Source organism: Tasmannia lanceolata, unplaced genomic scaffold (genome assembly GCF_043159265.1).
Source record: "Tasmannia lanceolata isolate RefF3 unplaced genomic scaffold, GAP_Taslan_0.1 ptg000007l, whole genome shotgun sequence".
NCBI lineage: Eukaryota > Viridiplantae > Streptophyta > Magnoliopsida > Canellales > Winteraceae > Tasmannia > Tasmannia lanceolata.
The window spans coordinates 21,065,448-21,093,367 of record NW_027518684.1 but is presented as its reverse complement, the minus strand read 5'-3'; the positions used below and the strand labels follow the sequence as shown (position 1 = coordinate 21,093,367).

Sequence of the window (27,920 nt, the reverse complement as noted above, 5' to 3'; positions counted from 1 at the left end):
TGAGACAGAAGAAGAGAATAGATTTTGAGTGTTGAATTTATTTGCTACCACATGAATCATACAAACATGAGTGTACCTCAACGGCCTCCATTGCCATCAGCTTCTTACCAGCTGAAAAAAATGAACAAAGATAAATGGCCATCTTCAAGAAGAACGCAAAAAAACAAATTTACCTCCCCTCCATGAATCTCCTCTCCTTTCTGTCCATACTACTATTCTGCTCAACATATCCTTTCCCTCTTCCTCCATAGATTTGCGCCAGATACAAAAGCACAATTCAAGATATTTGGATACACTTTTCTTCAAAATAAAATTATAACGCTAGCGTCATAAGCCTGATTCTCAAACAAAACCTTCAGCTCCGATCCGCTTATTAACTGGAACCGGAAATTTTTCGGTTTTCATCAAACAAATCACCTTGAAACCATCAAGGGATCTCAATCCATCAGGCCTGTGAAAACGTAACAGTTGATTATTTCATATGATAAAGAAAGATTACGGGCCTGTTAGTTTTAGATTTTGAGAACCGATTGTGAGTCCAGAAAGATTATTGGACTTAAAATTAAACACAAATTTGAGTCTAATAGTCACTTTTGGACCCACAATCGGTTCTCAAAATCCAAAACAAACAGGGCCTAAGTTCAGCTTGAGCAGTTTCTTAAGGTTCTGATACTAACAGAAGTTAGAAAGCTCACCCCAAGTAGAGGAATCTGAAGAAGAATCAATGAAATAAAATACAAGCAGAGGGAAATAGCAGCTCCAGCTATTAAATTGTACAACAGACGCTTGTTATCTTTACTTGGAATGAAGAGAGATTTCAGCGAACTTGTCAGCGTGAAGAGCCTGTAGGATATCTGGAAATGCAAAACACTGGGACTGAGGAGCAAGTAAAAGTGGCACAACTATGTGCTGAAATAAGATACTTTTTTTTTTCCTTCAGACGTTTTTAAGGGTCAAGATGTGGTACACTTACATGGAGATAAATGGCAGTTGTAAGCAGGAAGTTGAGTATCGGATAATCTGGAATGAGACAAAGGAGCCACTTAGGCTGTCCATTGGGCATGTTTAACCTGCGTATTCATGAGGAGAAAATACAAAAACATATTTTTAAAATTTGTAAGGACAGCATTTTGAACTTGGAGACTTGGACACAACAATTTCCAGAAATACCGAGTAAAAGCCTTATGGATGTACCGCTGTCAGATGTGGCAACGCTGATGTACTCTAAACAAGTCTATGGATAAATTAAAACATCGTGAGGCAAACTATAACCATTGGACATACAAAAGGATACAATGTAGAGATTTAGGGCAAGTTTGGCAACCATTGAAAAGGTAAAAAAAAATCTATGGAATATTAGTGGGGCCAGTTGTTGTGAAGGATGGGCAGAGAAAGAGAGACTTTGAAAGGGTGGGAATGAGAGAACATGAAAAGCCCCCGAAAAACAGGAAAAATACTCAATTTGAAGTAGGGTTTTTTTTACTGTTTTTAGGGATTTCTCATAAAATCTCCATGCTCCTTCCACTCATGCCCCCTGAACTCTCTCCTTCCCTCTCAGCTCCTATTTAACAGTTGGGCCCATGAATATTCCATGAAATAAGTCTCTCCTTCCTTCTCAGCTCCTATTTAACAGTTGGGCCCACGAATATTCTATGAAATAATTTTTCACGGTTGCCAACACATGCCCTTACAGAACCTAGAAGTATATGCATGACAGAGCAGATTCAATTTCTCTTCTTAGATTGCCATTTTGAAGCTCTGATAGTCTGATACAAACAGGTTTACTAAGTGGGAGATTGACAGTTCATATAGAAAAAAAGCCAATCCATTAGCTACGATAGGGAAAATTTTCAGAAACAAATGAAATGGAAGCAGGGGGGCAAAATCAATTATGTTTTTTCGAGCAGACTCAGACATGTTCTTCTGTCAGTCTCAAACCTAGTTAATTACACACGGAACTAAATAACTGTACGGCACCGGATATGAACTGAAACAATTAGAGAGGTGCAGTGGAAGTTCACAAACCTCAGCCAGATATGGATCTGGGAAATGTAGGTTTCCAGTGTTATCTTGCCAAGCCACCTAAAAACAGAGAGCCATTAAAAATGGAGAACACTGCAAATGTTGGTTAACCAAAAGCTTTGGAGCTTGAAAGGGGAGCAAAAATCAATCATGTGGATGGCACTTACGCAAAGAGTGTCAAAGAAAAATTACGAAGCTGTTGTGTAAAATTTCGCAAGCAGATGTAAACACTGGAGAACAAATGAAACAGAGGCAAGTTATAAATAGCATATTAGATTAGAACTACAACAAAAACTACTACTACACACAATAAAAACTCCCCCATACGCACGTTATGGGAATCCATGATGTGTAAGGATGGAACTTATTGTATGTAACCTTGTCCAGCTTGTAAATATGTTCATACCACATATAACCAGCCTACACGAATAAGAAGAATTAAACCAGACAATTCCTAGAGATTGGAAAGAGATAAAGTTATTGATACGCTGGAGATAATTGATCACGTTAATAGAGACATCACCGACAAAAACCATGCAACTTACCACTAATGAAAGCGCCACAATGGTTGTTTTAATTGACAACCTCCGCTTGGTTTCAGATTCTTCTAATTTCTCCATCCACCTCTCAACCTACGACAAAAAAAGGCTTCAAAAGTTCAGCAACCTTTACACCCGGAAAGCAACTTCATCAATCACACGGTACGCTAGAACCATAATGAGTGTGGCTGATCAAACTACACAAAAGGTGTGCAAGAAATTACAGTAGGATGATAGTAGGCATATATCATTCCAATGATCCAGATATAGCGATCGAGTCCTGATCTGAAATGTCATTCATGCAAGCGAGGAAAATCTCGTTTTGAAGCTGGATCAGTGTACCCTCCATCCGAGAGCATTATTATGGTTGTAAATTAGCCAATAGCCCTACAGTGCACTGGATGAAGCATAATGAAGCTAATTAGGTGACTAACCTACTCCAGAGAATTTCAAAAACTCCAGGAACTTCCCAAACGAAGATAACCACCAAAAAACACATGATGATCTTCAAAGCCATCACTGACCCATTCTCATTATACTTGTTGAAGATTCCGAGTGCTCCATACACCATAAGAGTGAAAAGTGTGTGCATGGGACAAATATAGTACAGCATGTAGTCATTATTAAGGACAATGCAGGTAATAGTCACCAAAAAATTTAGCCGCCACATCATCTACATTTGAAAGACAAGAAATATATATCTTTTAGATTGGTCAGAGAAAGAAAGATAAATCAGAATACATATCACTTCTGATTGTAAAAACAGTGATGGGATGAAACAATCATGATGGAACCTGAGCAAAACATCCAAGGCTAAAATCCTTTCGAATGTAATAATATGAGAAGTTCCCAAATCCTGTCATCCAGACATAACGGCAATGAACACTCGAATTGCATTATATATCTCTGTTGCAGCGAAGTAGTGGTACATCAAAAATAAGACCTGAGGGAAACACAAAAGGAAAGGAACTCTTAATCACAGAAAGTCCCCAATGCAGGCTAGGCAACAATACAATTCATATTATACAGTAATTTATGGATGAAATATTGAAACAATTCATATCATACAGTAAAATAGGGATGGAATTTCCTATAACCCCCCCCCCCCCCCCCCACTCTCTCTCTCTCTCTCTCTCTCTCTCTCTCTCTCTCTCTCTCTCTCTCTCTCTCTCTCTCTCTCTCTCTCTCTCTCTCTCCTTTTTTAGGCCACTCCTCAAAAATCATCTCCATTGGATAATCCCGACCCTCTGATCTATAGAGGTTCCTAGACCGATATCTCCGCACCTAACGCAAGTAAATCCAAAATAATACAGTGGACCCACATGACCTTGGATGGGATAGAATGGAAGAAAATGATCCATGTATACGAACCCAACTAGTGTCAGGATTAGACTTAGTCAATTTGAGTCGGGTAGACTCTTTCACCTTCTTCATGAAAACTTTATAAAGGATTCATTAGCCAACCCCAACTAGTTTGGGACAAAAGCTTAGTTGTGTTGAGTTGAGTAGAAAAAACCTTGACCAACACTGATGAATGGGTGGATGGCTTGAGAAGAAGAATAATCTTATAAGCTACAGAAAACATAAGCCTATTCAAGAAATTCAGATTTAACATAGAAGAATACTGAAGCATTGATATGATTGCATGTTACACAACATATGGCACAACATGGAAAAAATCAAGTAATGATGAATAATCATACGTATGCTTCCAACATTGGAAGAAATAGCAGAAAACCCAGTCTACCCCTGAAGGCTAAATTATCTGCATATTTATGTGTGTTGGTATTGTGTGAAACAGAAAGGGTGAGCATCTTTGACAATGTTGTCTTCGATGTAATAATGTTAAGACTACATGCATATAAGATTGTGTGCAAATAATTTTTAGCGGCAAACAAAGAGGCCCCAGGGGTGCTTTCATCATTTTCCAAAATTTACCTTTCTAAATCTTTCATGACATTATTACCTTAAATGGGAGGTGATAACCAAACAGGGTTCACTCTGCGAACAAGCAATGCAATAAATGGGATGTAGTAAGATGCTTTCGAGAGGGAAATCCGGATGGAGAAACAGTCCATTCAAGTGTGTAAAGACCGACCCCACTAGGGTCTTTACTGTAACAAATTCTTAGTAAATATCGTCCGTGTGTGTGTATGCGTGTATTTCACTAGGTGGCTGTTTTCATGAAAAATCAGCACATATTTACGATCTTCATCATGAATAAAATCTGTTTTCCACAGATCAGATTTTGTATACGTAATTTATATGCAATAGATAAACTGTTTTCACAAAAACAGCACTATGCGTGTGAATTATATACACTAAGGTAATGTTTTCTTGCAAAATCAATTCATGTAATTTATAAGGCAAGGCACTGTTTTTCATAAAAACAGCCCATGCGTGTGATCTTTTGGCCACCAAGGAGTGTGTTTTTTCAAAAAACAGCATCTTGTATGTAATTTTTATAATATATTCGGATATCTTTGTGGAAAAATAAGCTTGTACGTATGATAAATGAGCCATAATACAACTGTTTTCGTAAAAATCGGTCCTTGTGTGTAACATGGATGTTGTTTTCTTAAAAATCTAACTTTTAAGAGGAAGATAAAAGTCTCGATTGCTATTTTCTTTAAAAATCAGATTGTGTGAGTTGGATAGTGTTAAAAAGATGTATTTAATCAAGTCATAATATGCGTTTGACTTGCATAGTGTAGGAACCATAATGCTTTTGAAAATCAGCACCTAAAAGTGTTATTTTGGTGCAATAGGTTAAGTTTTCTTATGCTAAAACTATATAAAGAAACTCTTTGCACAGTAGTTATATGTATGTAAGTGGAGTTACCTTAAAAGTAATCTTAATGTAATTCTAAAGGTATATAATGACTGAAAAACGGATAGAAACTTGAGGAGAATAATAAATCCTAAATAACTTAGAAGAAACAATGATTTGTAGGTAACCTAAATAACATCATGACTATGTAATCATTTCAGGTTGATTTTCGCTTAGATACTTCGAGACTTTCATCTCTTTTCGCGTTCAAAACACTAAGGCAAGTGGTAGCTTCACTCGTACAATAATAGTTTTGATATTACAATCATTGTTTTGAAAATCTTACGATTTACGGTTCGATTTACGATTCTTAGGCAAAACGATTTGAATCCCATGATTGAATCTTAATTTGTATGAATCTTACGATTCGATCATAATTCGTATGATTCATACGATTTATGTGATTTATCCAAATTAAGTTTTGTATAAAAGAAAATATGTCTTTCTTGCAAAAGACCTCATTTCCTTTCTACATTACAAGAAGCCTTTGAAATCCCTCTCATTAGAAGGAAGAAGACAGAGGAGGAGTAGGACTTCGAACGAATCGAACCAGCCGAGCACAAAGCATTTGTTGAGGGCATTACTCACATCGAGGTGGGAGTCGAAGTGGGAGACTACCATATTAAGGACAACATCGATTCCCGTCTTTTATGATTAATATTTGTCATTTGATGTTTGAGACTTTGAGAATTGATATGATCTTGTCTTTTTTTAAAGATTATTAACCAAGATGCATGGTTTGGATGAGAATTAGATGATTAGTATGTGTCAAGTTTGTCAGCAAACAATTCGTATTACGATATTGAATGCTAATCATGGTAGTTTTTGTTTGAATTAATGAATTTGATGAAAAATGAATAATTGGCTTTTTTTTCTTTAATTTATTTGTAATCTTTATTATACATATTTTTTTAATATTTTTGAATGAATCTAACGATTTACGATACGATTTACAATCCGATACGATTCGACCCTGATTTCGATTTACGATTTGATTCCGATTTTCAAAACATTGATTACAGTATGGTTTCGTTATGATGATGTTCTTGCCTCCTGTTTAGACATATTCTTATAGAACCATTAGATATATTGATTGATACCATGTGGGAAATGGATGGCTAACCATTGACAGGTGCAAATTAATTCCTCATGATAGAGAGAGAGAAGAGGTACGTATGATTTACATTACATGTTGTGTGCATAGCATGTAGGAACGGGAGGGAGGCAAAGCGGCCAACCTTGGACGAGATGTCAAAAGCCAAGCCTGAGGAGAGCGTACGGCATTGGGTTGGCAATGGATATTGATGGGGAAAACCCCGAAGTGGATGGGCAGATAACTGTGATCCTGATGAAAAATCCTAAAGAGGGCCCTACTTATAGGCGGGTGGTTTGCGGTCAAGGTTGACGACCGATATATTTATATGTACTATGAAATGAACCGGAAAAGAAAATGAGAAAAAGAAAAGGGGTGTGAAATGCCGTATGACCTTGGGGGTAACCGCCTTACAACACTTGTTGCACACACATATGCACGTAGATGTGTCATTCTCTTTTACATTGTTCATTCATATTATATTTTTTTTAAAAGATGACAGTTTTATTGAATCTATGAAAATCACAGTGGGGACCAGAAGTCCCTACAAACATTACATAGAGTCAACAGATAAAGAGCAGGATTATATCCCTGAACAAAAAGGTCCGATAATTCTTCAAAATCAAGCCACGAATAACCCCCTCCACCCCCCAGCCTTACCAAAGACTCCTAAACCCTCATATACCCCTTCTCAGCCGATGAATCCAAGAAGATTAAACAGGGACGTCTTAGAACATGTTCTCTCCATGTTCACTTTTAGTCTCACCATCCATTAAGCAGTAACTTGCAAGCATTCTCACATAGATAAATTACATTGAAGATCCATGTCTGCAACATCATCGCCCTAGCACGAACTATCTCTCATTACCCTCAATAGTCAATACGAACATTTTCCAAGCTCATCAAGGAAGCTTTGGAGAAGGGAAATCGGCAAGCACTCATCTTCGGCTCCCAAAGGCCTGCCCATGAATCCAGGGGAAGATCGAGATGCGATTTCACCTTCCAAAACAGAAATTGCCAACTCCCTAGAGGCAAGCCATACTCTATTCCGAGTCAACCTATCTTCAGGCCGATCTGGCCGATTTCCATGCCTAGCGTTGAAGCCATTAGCTACTGCTAACTCATCAACATATGACACTCCTCTTATCTTTTGAAGAATCGTGTTCAACACCATAATTTCCATGAAGAGGTTTTGCTTTCGACTTCCAGCGCAAGAAGATTCCTGGGGGTCTAAATGATCCATTTCTACAAGGATCTTGAGAGCTTAGCTACCGCTATCCCAAGTTTTTAGAGATATCTAAGGAATTAATGCTTATTACTGCTATTTGCTATATTCAAGCAAGCCATCCCTTCCCAAAAAAACCAAAACATCTTCCCAAGTAATATTTTTACAGGTCCTAGAACTTCGAGACTTCCAATTAGATTTTCAAAAGAAAACATATCCCTGGCCCATGTGGACTAAGCCACCAGACCAATCAAATCCCCTTTCTTTTGGCCAACGACTTTAGGATCTTGAACACCCCACGCCTCCTAGGGCCCGGAATCAAATCCAGAACAGCATTCAGCGGTGCATCATAGTACTCTTGTGTGACCGGAGCCGATTAGTCACCTCTTTTGTGCCATCATACCTTCTCCCATCTCGAAAATTAATCACTTTCCTAATTTTTAATAGAAGACCATGCGACCTGGAGTATGTGCCCAAAAAATCTCTTTTGCGTCTAGGAGTGGAAATGCCGGCCTTAGATAAAGGACAAACAGAGGTTCCGAGGGTCCTATCAAGAGGACCTTTTCCAGAAAAATCCGTCCAAGCAACTTTTTTCCTAGGGGCAATATAGTCAAAGCTCTTGCTCCTCTGACCTAGGCTTGTCAGTACGGGATCCACCTGGATTTTTTCAGAGCCCTTATAGACGCTACCTGTAAATTTGAAATTTGAATCAACAAGAAGCTTACCCACAAGCAGCACGGACACCCCAATCGGCGGTGAATCCCCTCCCGGCAGAGAGGCATACGAAACAGAAAAAACCCGAAGAACTAATGGGTTGTGAATCGCCATTTTTAGTATATTGATGTCTCTGAATATCAATCACAATTGCATAAACCTTATCAAGAACTCTAATATTGACACAGGAACTATTGAAACGCCACCGGGGGCCAAAATTTTAGCTCATACAAAGCTCATACAGTGCATATTATTACCTTCCATATTAGTTTCCAGAACTTTTCCAAATAAGCTTCCTAGGGCTTCCACTGTTGAGACAGCCCAAACATGTAAAGGGATACCATAAAAATTGACCCAGAGGGTTTCTTCCCCTTGAATAAAATCCTTATTCCATGGTGGGAGAGAAATTAATTGATTTCCAAGGGCTTTAGGTCCCAATTCTAGGATTTTAGATACCTGGATTCAAATTCGAACATTAAAAGAACTGAATCCTCCGCAAGAGTACAAGGGCAAAGCAGGGAGGGAGAGTCCCCTTCTTTTTGTGCCTAGGACCAAAGGGCCTTCAGGGATCGAAAATTGCCATTCGGTTTTTCCAACTAAACAAGCTTTTAGGGAATCCATGCGAGTAAGCACTTCCTTGCCGAAAATGGAAAAGGCCGAGCTCCCACTACCCTTAAGAAAAGAAACTTTACCTCAATCAGGCCATCGATTATCCGCCTCCACTTTCTCCAACGGATCCGACTTGAAACTATCACGGACAACCCATTTAGATGGGTGTTCAGACCAGAGAAGCAGGATTCGCATCTGGGGTTGGGGATTCGCGATTCCTCGAATCGCGAATCGGAATCGTAATTCGATTCGATTCCCCGATTCTGAGGAATCCCGAATCCATTCCATCGGAATCGCGAATCGTAATTTGGGAATCGCGATTCTGTTTCCACCGGAATTGCGATTCGGGAATGGTAAATACGCCTTTTATGGAAATAAAATCTGCGGTTTTTAGTCATTTGGATTCGGGAATCACATAATTTAAAACCGCGATTCCCATAAGATCAAATCCGGTCTTTTAGTGATGGGAATCGCGAATCCCAACTTTTTGACGTGAAATTACATTTATAGCCTATTTTTAACAGTAAGGGTGATATTTTGAGTGGGGTTATTTTTGTAATTTCATTTTAAAACCTATAAAAGCTAATAAAACCCTAAAAAACGAAAAAATAAAAAAACCCTCTTCTCCTCCTCCTCACAGCCGCCCCTCTCCCCCTTTCCTCTCTCACTGCCGCCCCTCTCTCTCACCGCGATTCCCGCCGGCAAGAAGAAGAAGAAGGAAATGTATGTATTATATATTTGTTTTGAAAAAACTAAAAAAAAGGGATGGGTTTTCTGTGTGGGAATGGTTTCTGTGAGAAACCATTCTCACACAGTTTCTGTGAAATGGTCGGTTGACTCATGTGGGATGTATTTTGATTTTTGAATTTTTGATGAGGGCACTCCTCACGGCATGGCCCGCACCACAGGATAATCCAAACCGTGGATAATCCTCACGGTTTGGAACTTTGGATAATCCACGATTTTTTAATTTTTGTATTTTTAATAAAAAGTATGGCATGGCCCGCACCACAGGATAATCCAAACCGTCCATTAGATGGGCCACGGCCTAAAAAAGTTTTTTTGCCCCAAAAATCATTTCCATAGGTTGATCCTAACCCTCTATAGATTAGAGGGTGAGGGTTAGGATCAACTCTCAAACCCTCCGATCTGAATGTTTGAGAGTTGATCCTAACCCTCTATAGATCGGAGGGTTAGGATCAAGTGATCAACCTATGGAAATGATTTTTGGGGCCCAACCTATTTAGATCGTGGCCCATCTAATGGACGGTTTGGATCATCCTGTAGTGCAGGCCATACCATACTTTTAAATTTTTAATAAAGTGAGGACTAAGGACTAAGGAGTGCCCGCATCAAAATACAGTAGTGCTGATAACTTTGGGTTTGGCAGTGGCTTTTGGCTACTGATGTTAGCAGTTTAGCACTACCATGTTTTAATATTGCACAACTAAGTGATTTTTCAAAAGTACAGTGGAGCCCACTTGATAGGATGATCCAAACCATTCATTTGGTTTGGACTTTGGACTTTGCAACTTTGGTCTTTGGATCATCCTTAGAAGTTGCCCAACTGTCCTTTTTGAAACCTTTTTGAAAAAAACTATACTTCGCTAAATAGAGGGCTGATGGATGATCTTGTTAGTGGCACTAAAGGTGTTGCAAATTGATATTCCTTAGATGAGATGTGAATTTTGATTCCAAAAGTGTTTACTGATTCAAAATTACATTTAGGCCCAATTAATTTTAGAATTTGAGAATTGAGTTTGAGTTCAAAATTGAATATTATTTAGATTGAATGAGCTGATTGTAGCATTGTGCAAAAATATTTTTATCAAATATTGTTTATGATTGAATGTGCTGAATTGTTGATTTTTTGTGTCTGACTCAAATTGAATGTGCTGATTGTAGCATTGTAGTTGTAGTTGTACAAACTCAATTTCTCTCTGACTTACGGTGGGCCTATCTTATTAGCCTATCTTTTGAGCTAATAAGATATTGTTTATCATTTGTCATTCGATAATAGTACGAGACTACATAACGAGCCTACGTGGGGACTTTATGAGTGATGGCGAGCGGAATGGCTGAAGTCTTCAACAATGGTTTACTGGCATGGATCAGTGGGTTGCATCAAGTGGAAGGAGTTAATCTTGGCACGGTGGGCCTCTGCAGCTTACGCAATATTGCCACTGTCTGTGTTGATTGGGGTTTGATTCGTGCCGCATTCAGTTGTTGGGATCCAGATTTGCATGTGTTTCATTTTGGAATGCAAGAGCTTTATCCGACTCATGAAGATATTTGCATGATGCTCCCATTTCTCCTGATGGTCCCATGTTCAAGCCTTCCTTTAAGGAAGGATATGATAAGGCATTGAGCCGTCTGATTGGCATGCCACATAAGTCCCTAGGTCACTACCGTCAGGCAAGTAGTATCTTCGTGCATAAGCTAGTACAAGTCTTTTTACCAAGTAGAGAACTGGATATGGAGTATCGTTGTTGCCGTGAAAATGCATTAGCATTATGTGCTTATCCAATGTTTCTCTTTCCGGGCCGATCAGAGTCATCAAACTTGATTCCATTATATTTTGTAGACTTGGTTGATCAAGTTCGCCAAGGTGCAAATCTAGCTCCTATTGTCTTAGCGGAACTTTTTTATAGCCTAGATAGTGCTCGCCGATCTACTGGATCTGACTTCTTGGGAAGTTCCGTCATTCTTTATGTAAGTATTGGATGGTTTATTAAAAATGCTTGAATGATGTACTTGGTTATGGATAATTATTGTTTCTAACTTTTTTTTATTTAGGTTTGGCTAGTGGAGAGATTACGAATTTTGGCTCCACCACCTTTGCCAAGACGAGCCTGGACGAGGAGTTTTAATACTCGGGAGGTGTTGGTTTCATTCGATGGTCACGACAGTTGGGCTATATGGCTTAAGGGTCGCGAAAGTAAGGACATTGAGTGGACTCTCCCATGGGCTCCCATTTCCTCTGCAGTCCTCGAGACTTCTGGTCAGAAGTGCGTTCGGATAATGGGTTTCCAGAGCACTTCCTTTTACTTGCCTCTTCGGATCCTCCGACAGTACTTTGGAGCCCAACATCACATAGCGATGATGGATGTTTCGGTACCAGACTCCATTCGCCCTCAATCCTTGAAGAAGAGGACAGTGAATGCGATTGATGGAGACTGGAATCGGCGAACCATCGTTGTCGTTCAGAACAACCCCACCCCTGGAGAGGTGAACAACTATTTTTGGGAATGGTATGGGACTGGTGAGGCACAGTCAAGTGCTGCTTCTATGACTGGTGAGGCAAGGGGGTGATTTATTTGTATTTTGATGATGTATTTTGCTGAACGGTTATCAGATATTCAGATCTATGTAATAGTTAATTAGTTGATTACTATTTTGTATTCTCAAATAGGGCTTATGTAATGGTAGTTGGATATAAATCCAATGGATTCGACACTGCGTCACGGGAAACCCAACCCTCACCCTACCCCTGCAAGATAGTGAATACCCTCGGGAATTCCCACGTAAGACGGTCTGTTGGATATAAATCCAATGGATTCGACACTGCGCCACGGGAAACCCAACCCTCACCCTACCCCTGCAAAATAGTGAATACCCTAGGGAATTCCCACGTAAGACGGTCTGTTGGATATAAATCCAATGGATTCGACACTGCGCCAAGGGAAACCCAACCCTCACCCTACCCCTGCAAAATAGTGAATACCCTCGGAAATTCCCACGTAAGACGGTCTGTTGGATATAAATCCAATAGATTCGACACTGCGCCACGGGAAACCCAACCCTCACCCTACCCCTGCAAAATAGTGAATACCCTCGGGAATTCCCACGTAAGACGGTCTGTTGGATATAAATCCAATAGATTCGACACTGCGCCACGGGAAACCCAACCCTCACCCTACCCCTGCAAAATAGTGAATACCCTCGGGAATTCCCACGTAAGACTGTCTGTTAGATATAAATCCAATGGATTCGACACTGCGCCACGGGAAATCCAACTCTCACCCTACCCCCTGCAAAATAGTGAATACCCTCGGGAATTCCCATGGAAACCCAACCCTGAGCCTACCGCTGCATACCCTTGCATGCATGCATGTAAGACACTCACAGTAGAAAATATCTATCATACTATTCAAATATTTTACAATTTGATTTTGTAAGGAGGCAATTGAGGAAAGATGGACGAGACTGTCGACCAAGAATTTCAAGGCCAAGGTGTAGGTGATGATGACATAGTTTTTGAAGGGGACCTAGAATACAACTATGACGAAGAATATGTGGAAGAAGATTATGACGAGGACATAGTGTTGGCTCCAAACGCAAGGTCAGCGACAGTTTTATGGTCACACGTAGTCAAAGGAAAGAAAGCTGGCGAAAGACATGGGGGAACCAAAAAGTGGAAATGTAAGCACTGTAAGAAGGTTTACACTGTGAAAGCACCAAGAGGTCAAGGTCAAGGAATAGCATATTGCAGTGCAGTTGCAAAAGACAAACAATTACAAGAGCACATCAGAAGCCAAGTCCAAAGAGCAGAGAATTTACCTGGGAAACTGCCACTGAAGAAATCACGGTTAGACATGCTTGGCAAGTCTTCCAGCTCCGGTGCGACTTCTTCAAGTAAGGGTGGTGAATCACCACTTGGCAAGTCTTTTAGAGCAAAGGATAGAGACGATGTTGATCATAAAGTGCTGCGATTTTTGGCCGCCAATGGGATTCCCTTTAACGTCCTCCGATCTCCATATTTTCAAGAGATGATAACTGCCGCCAATTTTGTGCCTGGATACAAGTTGCCTTCTTATGAGAAAGCAAGAATAACTTTATTGGACCATGAGAAAGAGAATGTAACAAAAGATCTAGGTGTTGTGAGAGAAAAATGGCCTGAACATGGGCTTTCTATTGTCTCTGATGGATGGACAAACGTGAAGAACAAAGCCCTGATTAATGTACTGGCATCGAATATGTTCGGTTCAATGTTTCTCTATGCGCACGACTTTTCTGCAGTGGAGAAATCAGGGAAAAACATTGCAAAGTTTTTGTTGGATGCCATTGAAGAAGTAGGGCCTTTTAATGTTGTGCAAGTGCTGACAGATAATGCAGCCAATTGCAAGCTTGCTGGGACAGAGGTTAATAAAGTTTATCCCCACATATTTTGGTCTCCTTGTGTGGTTCACACATTAAATCTGATATTCAAAGACTTGACCAAGCATAAACACCTAGGTTGGATTGGAGAGACTTACCGTTCCTGCAAGGATGTCGTCAAATATATTACCAATCATTTGCAGGCTCTTGCTATATTTAGAAGCAATTCGAAGTTTGAGTTGCTGAAAGTTGCGAAGACTAGATTTGCAACTCATTATACTACACTTAAGAGACTTCTTGATGTAAGGGAGGCGTTGCAGATGACAGCATTAACAGATGCTTGGAAAGATTGGTTGAATGCTTGCACCGACAAAGTGATGATAGAGAGGGGCGAGATGACAACTACTTGTGTAGTCTCTGATGAATTTTGGACGAACATAAGATTGGCATTATTAATTACGGAGCCCGTCTATAAAATGATTAAGTTCACTAACCAGGAAGGCTGTCTGATATCAGACGTGTACGAAGGCATGGACAATATGTTAGGACAAATAAAAGATAACTTGAAAGATGTGCCTGACATGTACAATCATATTCATGGTATTGTGGTGGGACGATGGGGGAAGATGAATGTTCGAATGCATGCCTTGGCTCATGTACTCACTCCAAAATATTATGATCTGCATATCTCAATATTTCAGCACCAGGCGGTGGTAAACGAGTCACCCCAGGTATGTAATTGTTTCTCATATTGTGAATTTTCATAATGTAATTGTATTTATCTTCATTTATGTTTTCGACTGATCGATTATTCAATTTTATTTTCAGATAAAGACCCTGAAATCATGGATGCTGTATATGAAGCCATTATGGATCTCTCCCCTGATGATGAGATGAGTGGTACGATTAGACGTCAGTTATATGATTTCATAGGAAGGGTTGGAAGGTTTTCCAGTAAATTTGCCAGGGAGGATGCGAAAGATCCCAATGTGTGTGTGACCAAATGGTGGAACTTTCATGGAAGTCATGTACCAGAGTTACAGTCAGTGGCCATCAAAATTCTCTCACAGCCTATCAGCACATCTTCTGCAGAGAGAGTATGGAGCACGTATAGCTTCATTCACAATGTAAAGCGTAATCGCTTAAATTCACATCGTACTGATACTCTTGTGTACATCCACTCAAATCTTCGACTCCTATCCAGGTTTAAAGTTTGTTTCGTTTTTGCATGCAATAATTAATTTTTATTATTTATGTCAGATTATTTATTTAATTTCGAATCTATTATTTAGATTTAATGCGGCTGCATACAAAGAAGGACCAAATAGAAAATGGGACATCAACCCAGAGCTCCCACTTATGGATGACTCCTCTATCAGAATGGAGGATATGCGATGGCAGGATCTCGATGATGATTTCCTTAGACCTTCTACATTTCGTGCGTCATCTCAGTCATTACTTTCAAGTCCTTCACTCACTATTCGTGACTTAGATGACAATGACGAAGCTGCAGGATCTGAGACTCCAAGAGTGGTCAGTAGCTCGGAACTTGAAATTGGAGGACCATCCAACACTCAAGGTCGTATTACTAGTTTCCTGGGGCGTGGAGAAAGTACAATGGGAGGTACAAAATCTTTAACACTTGCAATTTCCCAGTGAAGATATTAGTCTTATAAATATTAATTCATTTATTTAAACTTTTCATTTACAGAAAATGTAGAAGGAAGAGGAGAAGGAAGAGGACGAGCTGATCATGCTTATTCGAAGGGAAAGAGAAAAGCCTAACTTTAATTCTTTTTATTTGAAAATACTGGAGAAATTCTGTAATAATTTTGATATTTCACTTTTTGGAAACTGAATTTTTTGTTTAATGGTGGAGTCCTGGACTCCTGGCCTCCTGGGCCTCCTGGCTCCTGAATGAAGAAAAACTGTTATAATTTCAGTATTTGGAGAATCATGTTTATGTTTAATGGTGTACAATTGAATGCTTAGATTTTGATTTTTAGGTATTTTTCCTTAAATTTTATCTTTTATTATTTTTTATCGCTCTCCGACGACTCTCCGACGAATCCCCGGCGAATCCCCGACGACTCTCCGGCGAAAAATCGAATTCCGCTCCCAACCATCCCCGGAACCTTCGAATCCCGCTTTCGATTCCCGAATCGAATCCCGCCCTGGCAACCTTGGTTCAGACCGATAGCACCATCGACATTTTTCCCGCCATATAAAGTTAAATTATTTGCAAGGAGAGCACAACCAACCATCAAGATCATTCTTTGTTTTTGAGGAAAACCCATTGTTGAATGATTTCCTTACTCCGGATTGATGATGGAGAGGAGATAGAGCTAGTTTACCCTGCAAACATATTCTACACTTTTTCCTCCATCTAAAATTGTGATATGAACAACTACAACACTGCCAATCCACCGACCATTCTCCTTTTCTAACTCCAGCACCATCGACATTTTCCCGGCACCGGCCTTTTCTAACTCCGGCACCGACCATTCTCCCCATGACGTCTTTTTTATGCCTATTTTAGGTTTTTCTAGCTCATTCATCTTTCTATATATTACTGTCCTGAAATGCTAATTCATGATTCATAAGAAATTCTAATGTAAATTCAATTCTCGTTTACTCTTACTTTGCGAGCCGCTTGATGAGCTTGCTCTCACTCTGTTTCCCCTTGTAGGAGAGGAAGAGGGAGCTTTCGCAAATGAAGAAACATAATAAAGCAGCATAGGATGGGGAGAGTTCATAGAGTTTTTTTTTAGGGGATGACGAGTTCGTCGTATCTTTTTTTTTTCGTCGTATCCCATAGATGATTTCCTTTATGCGAGACTATAGTTTGATATTTCAATTCCCTGGATTTTGGTTTATGATATTAGTAGTAGTGTTTTTTTTAGAACATGATGTAATTGGCATTGATTAAATGAATAAGAATTAATAGATGGTTTGCAGTAGCTAATTCTCTCTTATGTTTTAAAAAAAATATATTGTATTTTTAGTTGTTTCTTTTGCTAGTAGCGACCCGATCTGGTTTTGGGTCGTTACAACTACAATCAGAACCATTCCCAGCACATAGACCTCCCACCAATTATAAAATGATAAAGCAGGAATACCAAATCATACAAAGAGAATGATATTAAATCCATCAAAAGGTGCTGGTAAAAGAGTAGTTTACCTGCATCCATCCTCTCCACTCCTCAGTTTGATGCCGATTAAGATAAAGTAAGGATTTCCCAGAGAACGCTGACTTATCTTGGTGCTTCTTCAAAGAAGTCATTGCTGAAACTATGATGAGCATGATGTAGAGAAAAAGGAAAAGGTCGCGGCTGTAGTTCTGTCAACAAATAATCACAGATTATCAATGTGAATATAAGTTTTATAATACGAGCTTTAAAGTAGTATAATGGAAAAAATGTTTTCAAGTAAATAATTCCTGTCAGAGCATTTACATGTAAGACATTTTTATAAAATGTGACACTAAATTGAGAAAAAACATCATTTACATATTTGAGGAATTGCAGCAATAGTTTGTCTTCAGATAAAATAGAAGTCATATAAATAACTGAGATTGAACAACAGGAAGTATTTCATGGATGCTCTTATCTTTGATTACACGTGCAGAACACCCAATTCCACGCACCATCTATTATGGGAGTGGCTGTGTCCAATACAGCTGCATCCTGCAATGCTGCTAAAACAGAAGAAAAGGTATGAGAGAGCTGAGACAGCCTTTTCTCATACCTAAATCCCAATTTGCACCTCTTCAGCATTATATTCTTTCCTTCATGTTTAACCCTAATCCTTGCCCCAAAGAGCCATTCAATGGTGCCGTTTAACTAGTGAAGTCATCCAGGTTCTGACATGACTCAGTATTCATTTTTTGCATGGAAAACATAAACACATTTTTTTTGGAAGTATGTGTAACTATCCATATGGTGGAAACAAAAAGTAAAACAACGAGGTGGTTGGAAGAAAGTTCACTGAGGCAGTAAATAATGTATTAAATATGTTTTAACAATCAATTCATGTTGTTGGCCTTTGTTTTCTCTCTTAGTGGTGTTTGAAGACGGTTGAAGGTGAGTAGTAATTGGTGTTGAACTAAATTGCATTGGAGTTTTTTTTTCCTGAATTTATTTACTAGAACATTAGATATCATCATCACGGCATTTCCCCTGGTACTTGACGAATGCAACGTTCAACCAAGTTCTTGCAATCACCATCAGTATCCATTTTTTTGGTTCCATTTCCCAGAAATGCAGAAATTAGGATTATCGGCATGGTTCTAAATCTGAAAATTTTGGATTGAAACAGGAAAAAACCAGCAATTTCCAAAGAATCTAGAAGCTGAGAATCAGATTCAATCTGGAACTAATCGAAGAAACTGGCTTGTTATGGTTTCCTTGAAGGTTTTGATCAGAGAAAGGACGATTTTTTGTGTGTGGAAGAAAGATCCTCATTTCAGATTCCTGAAGTGATGAGTTGAGCGGTTCTGATTTTGTATGAGAAGAACATTCAATCTGTTATTGATTCAAACAGAAACAGCGAAATATGCAAATATGGATTTCATCTGCATCTGCTGCTTTTGCTTCATTAGAGGAGAAGGTGGATTAAGATTATGGTCAGCAATGTCTTTCAAAAAAAAAAGAAGATATGGTCACCGCTGTCATCATCAATGTTGCAGACTGCAGCAGCCCTGTAATAAAGGTGCAACTTGGGTCAAATTTTAGGAATTTTTGTTGAGCTTTTACCATAAAATTGAGTCGGGTTTGGGTTGATTCCCATTCATTTTTTAGAAAAGCTCAAGCCCACCGACCCAAATTGCACCCCTACACCCTACACCCTCTCTTGCAGATATAGACCTTAGGGTTTCAGTCTTTCAGTTGATGATGGAGAAACAAGTTTCAACTGGTGAAAGTTCACTCGTGCAAAGCCACATGCACGACTGACAAGTAAAAGATCTTTTTGCCCACGCCCCTTTCCAAGGCACATTTAGACCTAGCAAATTTCTAATAAATATAGTTCAATATATCATTTAAAATATAGGCTAATTATATGCATAACTAAAAAAATATATGAATTACATATATTAATTATGCACCTAAATAACATAACATAATAATATACCTACACAATTATACTTAATATAGGTAAATTTACCTACATAATATACCTAAATTTACCTAATAAATCCATAGGAAAAGAAGGGGACTCAGTTTAGGTTTTAAACATTAAATAAAATAACTTTAAAAGGAGGAGGGGATCCTTGGTAAAACAGGGGCATGGTTTCACCAGTGCTTCAAAACTTAAATTCAAATGAGATCAGCCATAGCAAAAGGGTGTCGATTTGGGTGAGTCAATGATTGAAGCAATCAAGGGTTCACTTCCTATGTAGGTGATTATTTCTTCCTAAAAGAATATTTTCTTTCTTTTATATGATGCTAACGGCTCATATTTAAAGCCATTAAAAAAAAGGATCATATTTAAAACAAGAGTGCATTTCAAACTTGAGATGGAAATTATGAGCATTTTTTTCCCAAAAACTTAACATTAAATATGCATGAATAAAATACGCGAAGCTGTAAATTCCTAAAACTATACGTGCAATCATTACCTATATAACCCTTCCTCCCTAACCTACTATAATGTTACTCTTTCTATGTACTTGTTCACTTCAAATGAGGCCTTATATTAACCCTTCCTCCCTAACCTACTACAATGCTGCTCTTTCTATGTACTTCTTGTTCGCTTCAAATGAGGCTTACTACATGCTTCATGTTGACTTCTAATGCCGCTTCCCACACATTTTCTCTTAATTTTCTTTAGAACTTATGCTTCCCATATTTTCTCTTTTCTAAACACCTCGCTTCCTACGTCGCTTCTCACACTTGCTTCCCGCTCTAGAAACTAAGGATCTACCTTTCAACATTAGGTATTCTTCAATATGGCAGCCGGAATGACGCGGAACTGACATGTCTTGCTTATGTCATCAAGTGGTTTGTTTAATGCTTCCAACATGTTCCAACTAGATATTTTAGATGTCAAACATAACAGCATTTTAGATGGAGAAAAAAATCTTCACCAGAGGTGCTCATACTCTTAGTGTTTCTATCATCCAAAGACTATTCCACATACTTCTTCTGAAGCAGTCATGTGCTTGCTTGTTAACAAGCAATTGCAAATTTCTGTTGATACATTCTGAACCGATCGGCCATTTGGAATTGTACTATATATATATATATATATATATAGGGCTTACTGTAAATGAGTTAGAGCTCATTTACGCTAAATGAGGTAGAATGCCAAAACACATGGGTCCCACATTTTTTGTGGTGATTCAAACCATTCATGTGCAAGGCCAAATCATAGATAGGGTGTGTACCAAAAATCAGGTCCATTGGATCATCCTAACCCCTCCAAAAGTGGAGGGCAAAAATGGGCACATTTGTCCCCTATAGTGTCTGTCCATTTTCCCCTCTATTTTTGGATGGGTTAGGATTATCCTATGGACCTATTTTTGGTACACACCCTATCTATGTAAAGTCCTTCTAAATGAATGCTTTGGATCACCTCAAAAAATGTGGGACCCATGTTTTTGTGGGACCCATATATATATAAGCTCTCAAATCATCAAATCAAACAAGAAAAGCCAATGTTGAAGGGAATCTAAGCTCCAAAGTAAATGCAAAAGAAGACAGATGACAGCCATTTGAAAATTGTCTCCTAGTAAACACAACCTCAAACAACTCCAACCCTGAGACACTACCGACTTCCTCCTCATGCCAATTTTGGACAACATGACCCAGACCAACTACCATCTCTTGGATGAGAACTTCCATTAAAGATCCACACAACTGGCTTTGTAGCTAACAATGAGACTACCTCATACAGCAGTCTGTTCCCTCCCCAAGGGAGACAACTTAGCCTTCAAAGTGTTTATGTCTCGAAAGTTCTGCACAGACATGCATAGGATTTGACCCTATCAGCATATCCAACTACCTTCAACTCAGTATCAAGAAGCCCTTTGTATCTTAGAATTCTTAAGAAAACAATGTAACTATTTATGCACAAAGAGAAGTGATCACGCTATTCAATAAGCCACACGGGGAAGGCAAAACATCAACAATTAAAATTATATAAAGAAAGAAGGAAGACTTGTAACATTTCCTTTAATTAAATTGGTTGATCTGCAAAAAGCAAGAAGGGGGCTCGAATCACTAGAATAGAGCTGTATGCATAAAGGGGCTACTAAGAAAACACCCAAACTTTTTCCAATTGCCACTTATATTTATGCATCTACATGTCATATGAAACAGCAGGTTGCAATGTAAGGCTTTAGGCAAGATTATTTACAGTAATTATATTCAAGATTTGTTTCTTCAGTCCTAAACAAAGTTCAGAAGAATGAGTCAAAGAAGAAACAGAGGCACCTTATTCGAGTCTGAAAACAGATTCGTCCGATCAGACAAGTAGAAGTAAACCATGATCGCCCCAAATTCAGACCTACACATCATTGCACCGTCATATTTAGAAAATAGAAAGAACCATTATCTGCTAATCATATTAGACTGCAACCTATGGAAAAAGAATCACTTACATGGATCTTAGAGCAGCTCGATTTTCAAGTAAGAAAGGCTCATCCATCGTTAAAAACCTAAACTTCCATCACAAGCAAAAAAAGTTCAGAAGGGTTTATAAAAATGGCCTTATGAAAAAAATAGAGTAGAATATTGCACCATCTAATGTTCTAAAAGACCTGACTAGATTTGCTCTGATTGATGAACTCAAAAATTTTGAGGACACTGATTTTGTAAGCCCTCCTTCAAGCAAAATAGCTCGATCATCTTCCTTGATCGCCTCATTTCCCAAGTCAACAAGATTGATATCTGAATGACTGTTACCAAGCAAAGAATGTGAGATGGACAGAAGGATATATACGTGTATATAGAGTCCATGGACTTCGAAGCACTAGGAAATATGGGCACAGGAGAAAACTAGAAAGCATGCAGTCAATCAAGAAAAGAATTCAGATGCGACAGATGCCAAGTGATTCATGACATAAGAAAAAGGAAATGTAAAATATCTTGCATTGGCACCCTGGCAAATATTTGTTCCACTAAAGGCCTTAACCCCAATGAATTCACAATAGCGCTATTCCTTTTTTTCCCCAGTGAAAGTTAACAGCTGAGGGTTAGATCAATTGAAACGAAAGTACAGAAGAAACCAGGGTCAAGGCGACGTGAATACGTATCTAAAGAAGAAACAACAGAAAAAACTAAACACTAACTAAGAAAGGTACCAGAAAAGAAGAAAGTTCCTGATAAAAATGGTCGCTCAATCAACTCCTCTAGTTAGTCTATACCTAAGTTCCTAGCTGTAGGGAATGTTCTTGAAAGAAGGGAGTAACTATTTTGCAAGATTGATGATTTCTAGGGACGTTGGCTAACTTCCACAACCTAGATTTCTTGGACCTAGATCTCTTGGCACAAGAAATCTCTCTAGCCACAATTATTATGTTTATTTAAGTGATTTACAACTGTTCTGATCCTAGTTAATGGCCTAGGCAGTGCTGTATAAAAAGGTTTCCCCTCTCTGTCCTGTGTGATAAAATTTATCAGAGCCGGGGCCCTCAAGAATATTCAAATATTGCCTCCCTCATCATCATTTTTACCCCTGAGAGACATCAATCACAACTCCCATATTGAAGCTTCCCATCGAGTCCTGAAAGGATGCCATATGAAAGAAGCTAAAAAGATGCGACCTTAGACAGGAGATGTGGGCAGATTTACCACTAGATCCCTAGCGTGAGATGGGGTACACCCTCCTCGAATGTCCGAGCAGTGCGGTTAGCAGCGAGAACCAATGATCTACCCCAAATAAAAGGTTTGAGTTGACATATGCATAAGAGACAATCTCAGCAAGGCCTCATTTCCTTTCAGCCTATCAGGGCAGTGGATGCACTATGAAGATGAACCAAATAAATTTTTTTAGATCAAATTTTCATGTTCTGGAACTTCAAAATGCCAAGCACAAGAAATACATTCAGAATGGTGAGGGAATAAGTGACAAAGATAATGTGGCTGAAGTAGCTAAAATGCACTCTAAAAACTAGACCAATTGAATGCTTTGCATATATAAAACACTGTAAAACGGAACCATTTACCTAGAACAATCCATTTCAAAAGATAAAATTTACTTAGAACATAATTTTCAATGTAGGTATACTTATGTTCAGGACAATACAGTGAAGCCTATTATCTTTTATTTTCAAAAAGGCCAGTGGCCTGATACAGTGAGCATTTTATTATTTCATGCCAAAGGGCAAACAGTTATGAGTGCTGCTCAAGACACCATTCCCTGACAACATTTGGATGGACAAACAAAAGTTTAAATCCCTTCAGTGCAGATCACCATAGTCAATTAGTTATCAAGCCAGTAATGGTCCAATGGACACACGGCTCAAGGAGTGTGGAAGGTATTCATACAGGTAGACTAGACCATTATATACACATGTACAAGCACACATGCACACGTGCACTGACGGACATATAGATAGATAGATTGCATAATTTGTAATCTAACGACAAAAAACCTGTATATCTCTCCCATACAGAACTCATTCTCTAAGCATTTCTTTCATTTTTATTTTTTATGACATAGGGTATCCCCACTCCATTTTAGGACGGGACTAATCCCTATGGATACGCGCATCGGGTTTACTACAGGGGGATTCGAACTCTCGTCACTGGGGAGCTCTGCCCATTTCTTCATTTCACTTTTATATATTCAAAATTACCCTTTTAACAAACTCATCCTAAAATTTAGTTTAAAAACACCATAATTCCCTATAAAAGAAGCAATTGAACCCCCAAAATTTTAAACTAAACAAAGCAGACTAGGCCCCTGTTCTTCTTAATGGGTGGTCTTGAACTTCTGATCAGCTTCTATAAAAGATTATCCCCAGTATTTCAAAAAAACTTGTCATACATCTGTGAACACCACCTAATATCATGAAAATGAAACCTAAATCCAGTTCTTCTCTCTCTCTCTCTCTCTCTCTCTCTCTCTGTATATATATATATATATATATATATATATATATATATATATATATATATATATATATATATATATATATGAGAAAATAAAGTATGTGCAGCTGCACAGATAAGCTATCTGTGCATGGGTGTAAAAATCAGCCCTATTGGTTCATTACTTGGGGATCCAAAGCATTCATGTGTTTCCCTAGTGGTTCTGGGGTAGAAAATGTGGTTCCGAGGTATAAAATGTGTTTCCCTAGTGGTTCCGTGGTAGAAAATGTGGTTCCCTAGTGGTTCTGAGGCATAAAATGTGGTTCGGTAGTGGTTCGAGGGTATAAAATATGGTTCCCTAGGGGTTCCGAGGTATAAAATGTGGTTCCATAGTGGTTCCGTGGTATAAAATGTGGTTCCATAGTGGTTCCGGGGTATAAAATGTGGTTCCGTAGTGGTTCTGGGGTAGAAAATGTGGTTCCCTAGTGTTTCCAGCGTATAAAATGTGGTTTCGTAATGGTTCCAGGGTATAAAATATGGTTCCCTAGTAGTTCCGAGGTATAAAATGTGGTTCCCTAGTGGTTCCGGGGTATAAAATGTGGTTCCGTAGTGGTTCCGGAGTATAGAATGTGGTTCCGTAGTGGTTCCGATGTATAAAATGTGGTTCCCTAGTGGTCCCGGGGTATAAAATGTGGTTCCCTAGTGGTTCTGGGGTAGAAAATGTGGTTCCCTAGTGGTCCTGGAGTAGAAAATGTGGTTCCCTAGTGGTTCCGGAGTAGAAAATGTGGTTCCTTAGTGGTTCCGAGCTATAAAATGTGTTTCACTAGTGGTTCCGGGGTAGAAAATGTGGTTCCCTAGTGGTTCCGAGGCATAAAATGTGGTTCGGTAGTGGTTCGAGGGTATAAAATGTGGTTCCCTAGTGGTTCCGAGGTATAAAATGTGGTTCCATAGTGGTTCCGAGGTATAAAATGTGGTTCCGTAATGGTTATGGGGTATAAAATGTGGTTCCGTAGTGGTTCCGAGGTATGAAATGTGGTTCCCTAGTGGTTCCGACGTATAAAATGTGGTTCTTTAGTGGTTCTGGGGTAGAAAATGTGGTTTCCTAGTGGTTCCGAGGTAAAAATGTGGTTCCCTAGTGGTTCCGAGGTATAAAATTGGTTCCCTAGTGGTTCCGGGGTAGAAAATGTGGTTCTCACACAGGGCCCGTACGAGCTGGGTCGACCTGCGTGTCACCCGGATTTTTACCGTATTTTTTAAGATGTTTTTGGGAAATGTTATCCGCACTACCGTATTTTGATGAGGACACTCCTCACTTTATTAAAAGTACAGTATGGCCCGCACCATAGGATGATCCAAACCGTCAATTAGATGGGCCACAACCTAAATAGGTTGTGCCCCAAAAAGCATTTCCATAGGTTTATCCTAACCCTCTGATTAGAATGTTAGAGGGTTGGTCCTAACCCTCTATAGATCGGAGGGTTAGGATCAACCTATGGAAATGATTTTTGGGACATAACCAATTTAGGCTGTGGCCCATCTAATTGACGCTTTGGATCATCCTATGGGGGCCATACCGTACTTTTAATTAAATGAGGAGTGCCCTCATAAAAATACAGTAGTGTGGATAACATTTTCCTTTTTTTGTATGGGAATTTGGTAGCCACCATTGCCGAGGCAACTTCTCGGCTTGTGGCCCATCCTTTGATGCAAAAATTGGCAGAAGTGATATGGGTGCAAAGGTGGCTAGCAAAAGCATAATTGCAAAAAATAGTAATCATTACTTCCAAAAAATAGTAATCATTACGGATTTGTGGCTGAAGTGCTAAGTTTTAAATGAAAAAATATGAAAAAATGGAAGCAAAGTATTAAAATTACGAAAAAAATACCAAAAGAATGCACTAACATATGACAATTACCGAACTACAAAGTTTTACTGTCTTCCGTCGGAAGTCCGAACAAACCTTCGGACTTCCGAATGGAACCAATATTTTGGTTATGTATATTGGCTTCCATTCGGAAGTCCGAAGTTTTGTTCGGACTTCCGACGGAAGCCAGTAGAATAGGGATAATTCCAAAGATTTTTATTTTCAAATTGAGTAAAAATTCGAAGGATAATAGGGATATACATTATGATCTTAGTGTCATGCAGGCAACCATAAATTGAAGCTTGATTTTAATGTTTTAGAATAAAAAAATGCAAAGAAAATGGATTTATCTTGAAAATGGGGAAAACAACAAAATTCAGTTTTAAGCTCAAAATTCATTTTCTTTGCATTTTGTAACACTCCTTCGATAAGTTTATCATGAATAAACCCTCATGATTACCAAACCCTGTTGTAAATGACAACCTTCAAAACCCTTCCATGGAGTTTTCCACGTTATAAAAGTCTTGAGGAAGAAGAAGGTGGTAGGTGAGAAGGTAATAAGTGCATAGGGATAAGTGCAAAAAGGTGGAGAGAAAAAAGAGGTAGGAGGGGTATATTTGTCCTAAAAGCCTTATTCTCTCACTTGACAATACTTTTTTTTATAAATTTCAAATCACTACCCTTTATGCACAATTTAGCATAAACTTTGCATTTTTTTAATCATTTGCCCTAGATATAATGCCAATGCCACATCGTCGATCCATGTGAATGAATCTCATTCGGTCTCTTTCTCTTCTCCGTCATGTTTTCCTTCTGTGCTTGTTTCCTTCCCTCCACTTTTGCATTGAAGAGGGCAGAGGAAACGCTTGTTATGGGCCCACTATATCATCTTCCTCTTTTTTTCTTTTCAAAATGACAGAAATATCCTTTGCTTTCTTGTATTGCATGATTTTATCCCTAAAACTTAGCCATTTTGTTGCGAGGGCAGTGATAAATCCACCCCCATATATCTTAAGTCACACCCATATAGGGCAGTGCTTAGAGACAGAGGAGAGAGAGATATGGGGGTTCGATTTAATATATTAAGGGTCGATTTATCACTGCCCTCTTGTTGGAATAGTTTTTGTTTTTTTAAATGGGTAAGCTGCGGTTAGGCAAGACCCCAACTGGATGTATTAGATTAATAAAAAATAAACATGAAGCTTGGAAAGCCAACCCCAAGAAGACAGAGCAATACAGAAACTCCCACATGTAGGGGGAGTAGAAGGAGCAAGAATTAAAACAAACTAACAAAGCTTAAATAACAAAAAGGGGAGTCAATCCAAAACACTGAAGCCAAAGCAAGCAATTTCCTACAAGGAAAGGCAGATTAACTCCCTGCGGCATCCAAAACCCCAAAATTTGCTTTAGGGGATAGTTTGGAGAGGGATGGCAGAATGCATGTTGGAGAAGGACGAAGGAGAAGTACCAGAGACTTTCCTTTTTTCTTTTTAACTGTTTGCCAAGAATCATCATCATCCATACTAGGAGTGGAAACATTTTCAAGGGCAGCAAAGCGATTAGCATTAAACTGGATTTGAAAAGGACTGCTGGGGCCACCACGATCCAATTTTGAGTCAGGGTAAGTATTTATGAAATTTTATATGTTTTGTGCACTTAAAGTCCAAAGTCCATTATTTTTCAAAAAGTATTTGGGGTCCACTTCATAGGATGATCCAGACTGTTCATTGGTTGGGTCACAACGTAAACAGGTTGCACCCTGTAAATTGTCTCCATAGGATGATCCTAACCATCCGATCTACAATGGGATTGCCCGTTATAGAAACCTTTATTGCTATGGAGATTATTTACGCAGTGCATCCTATTTAGGTTGTGGTATAACAAATGATCAG

At 38.9% G+C, this 27,920-nt stretch overlaps 2 protein-coding genes and 1 pseudogene across 3 annotated transcripts; 2 read left to right on the top strand and 1 right to left on the bottom strand.

The window, feature by feature from the left end:
- LOC143880659 (protein REDUCED WALL ACETYLATION 3-like) lies at positions 1 to 27,550 on the bottom strand (annotated as a pseudogene). Its single transcript, XR_013251773.1, has 15 exons — positions 27,497 to 27,550; positions 21,889 to 22,100; positions 21,730 to 21,786; positions 21,563 to 21,635; positions 17,311 to 17,469; positions 3,356 to 3,504; positions 2,996 to 3,234; positions 2,786 to 2,948; positions 2,568 to 2,654; positions 2,354 to 2,442; positions 2,190 to 2,252; positions 2,026 to 2,082; positions 974 to 1,070; positions 696 to 854; positions 1 to 451 (listed from the first exon to the last, which is right to left on the bottom strand). The product of XR_013251773.1 is annotated as a protein REDUCED WALL ACETYLATION 3-like (transcript).
- On the top strand, positions 11,095 to 12,344 carry LOC143881224 (uncharacterized). Its single transcript, XM_077384216.1, has 3 exons — positions 11,095 to 11,277; positions 11,367 to 11,744; positions 11,829 to 12,344. Exons 1-3 carry the CDS (start codon positions 11,095 to 11,097, stop codon positions 12,342 to 12,344), a joined length of 1,077 nt encoding a protein of 358 aa, XP_077240331.1.
- On the top strand, positions 14,816 to 15,914 carry LOC143881223 (uncharacterized). The gene is made up of 4 exons (XM_077384215.1): positions 14,816 to 14,860; positions 14,958 to 15,333; positions 15,422 to 15,753; positions 15,841 to 15,914. The coding sequence occupies exons 2-4, from the start codon at positions 14,975 to 14,977 to the stop codon at positions 15,912 to 15,914; spliced, it is 765 nt and encodes a 254-aa protein (XP_077240330.1). The 5' UTR covers positions 14,816 to 14,860; positions 14,958 to 14,974.
- Positions 27,551 to 27,920: the final 370 nt, after the last annotated feature.

Coding starts and splice junctions, on each gene's coding strand:
- LOC143881224 (XM_077384216.1), top strand. CDS start 11,095: ATGGCGAGCGGAATGGCTGAAGTCTTCAACAATGGTTTACTGGCATGG. Junction 11,278..11,366: donor GTTGGGATCCAGATTTGCAT/GTGTTTCATTTT, acceptor CCCATGTTCAAG/CCTTCCTTTAAGGAAGGATA. Junction 11,745..11,828: donor GAAGTTCCGTCATTCTTTAT/GTAAGTATTGGA, acceptor TTTTTTATTTAG/GTTTGGCTAGTGGAGAGATT.
- LOC143881223 (XM_077384215.1), top strand. CDS start 14,975: ATGGATGCTGTATATGAAGCCATTATGGATCTCTCCCCTGATGATGAG. Junction 15,334..15,421: donor AATCTTCGACTCCTATCCAG/GTTTAAAGTTTG, acceptor TCTATTATTTAG/ATTTAATGCGGCTGCATACA. Junction 15,754..15,840: donor TGGAGAAAGTACAATGGGAG/GTACAAAATCTT, acceptor TTTCATTTACAG/AAAATGTAGAAGGAAGAGGA.